Below are 832 nucleotides of genomic sequence, written 5' to 3'. Positions count from 1 at the left end.
CCGGACAGCCTCCAGCCCCTTGTTCAGGAAGAGGTTCTGGAAGTAGCCTGCGGCGCAGGCCAGGACGGCCTTATGCGCCGCGAAGGAGCGGGTGCCCACCAGGATGGTGACGTCGCACATGGTCTCGGAGAGCCGGCACTTGTTGAGCTCCTTCAGCAGGTTGTTGGGGTGGTTGGTGCTGTGCAGCTTGATCCTCATGCCCATCTCTGCAGCTGCTTACGAGTCCCTCTCCCGGTCAGCTGCTGCTTCACACGTTCATTGGTGGTGCAGGCAGGAGGTCTCGGCGGGCAGGAACTGGCAGGGCAAGGGGCTCTGGAGAGGGAAACACAGACAACGTCAGGGCCCGAACGACCCAAGAGGCGCCGTTCTCCCTCACGGCGTCCACCCTCCTGCCGCAGAGCAGCCGCTCAGCTGGAGCCCGACTGAACCCGTCTCGCAACTCCTGACCCGTGGGGAAGCGAAGGGGAAGATGCACGAGGGGAAGGCGCAAAGAGGCAAGATAAAGAGCTGTTCACTGCGCCAGCCGCAGCCCGAAGCTCCAGCTTCTGCCTGGGCACCGTCAGGTCCCTCTGCCGCGCAGCTCCCCCCACGCCTGGAGCTGAGCCCCGGCCGGTGCCTGCCTCCCCGGGCCAGGGCTGATGCTGCTCTCCAGAGCGCAGACATGCCGGCTCCGCACAGTGGTCGGCTTCGCCTCCGGGTCTCCTCCAGCCACCTCCTTTGCTTCAGGCTATGCCCGTACCAACAGGGTCTGTTCTGGGGAGGGCTCTTGTTTCAGATTCTCCCCCTCACTCCAGCCTCGCCGGCTGCCCTGGGATTCCTCCTCCAGTACCCC

The 832-nt window shown here is 65.1% G+C and overlaps 1 protein-coding gene across 1 annotated transcript in view; it reads right to left on the bottom strand.

The window, feature by feature from the left end:
• Positions 1 to 204, bottom strand: part of ZBTB39 (zinc finger and BTB domain containing 39) — a 2,814-nt gene extending 2,610 nt beyond the window's left edge. Inside the window, exon 1 of the mRNA XM_010135627.1 lies at positions 7 to 204. Within this exon, the coding sequence (XP_010133929.1) occupies positions 7 to 204 (198 nt within the window). The remainder of the gene's footprint in view (positions 1 to 6) is intronic.
• Positions 205 to 832: the final 628 nt, after the last annotated feature.

This window comes from Buceros rhinoceros, unplaced genomic scaffold (assembly GCF_000710305.1).
Source record: "Buceros rhinoceros silvestris isolate BGI_N320 unplaced genomic scaffold, ASM71030v1 scaffold28014, whole genome shotgun sequence".
NCBI classification, from domain to species: domain Eukaryota; kingdom Metazoa; phylum Chordata; class Aves; order Bucerotiformes; family Bucerotidae; genus Buceros; species Buceros rhinoceros.
The sequence above is the reverse complement of the archived record's forward strand: the minus strand, read 5'-3'. Positions and strand labels throughout refer to the sequence as shown.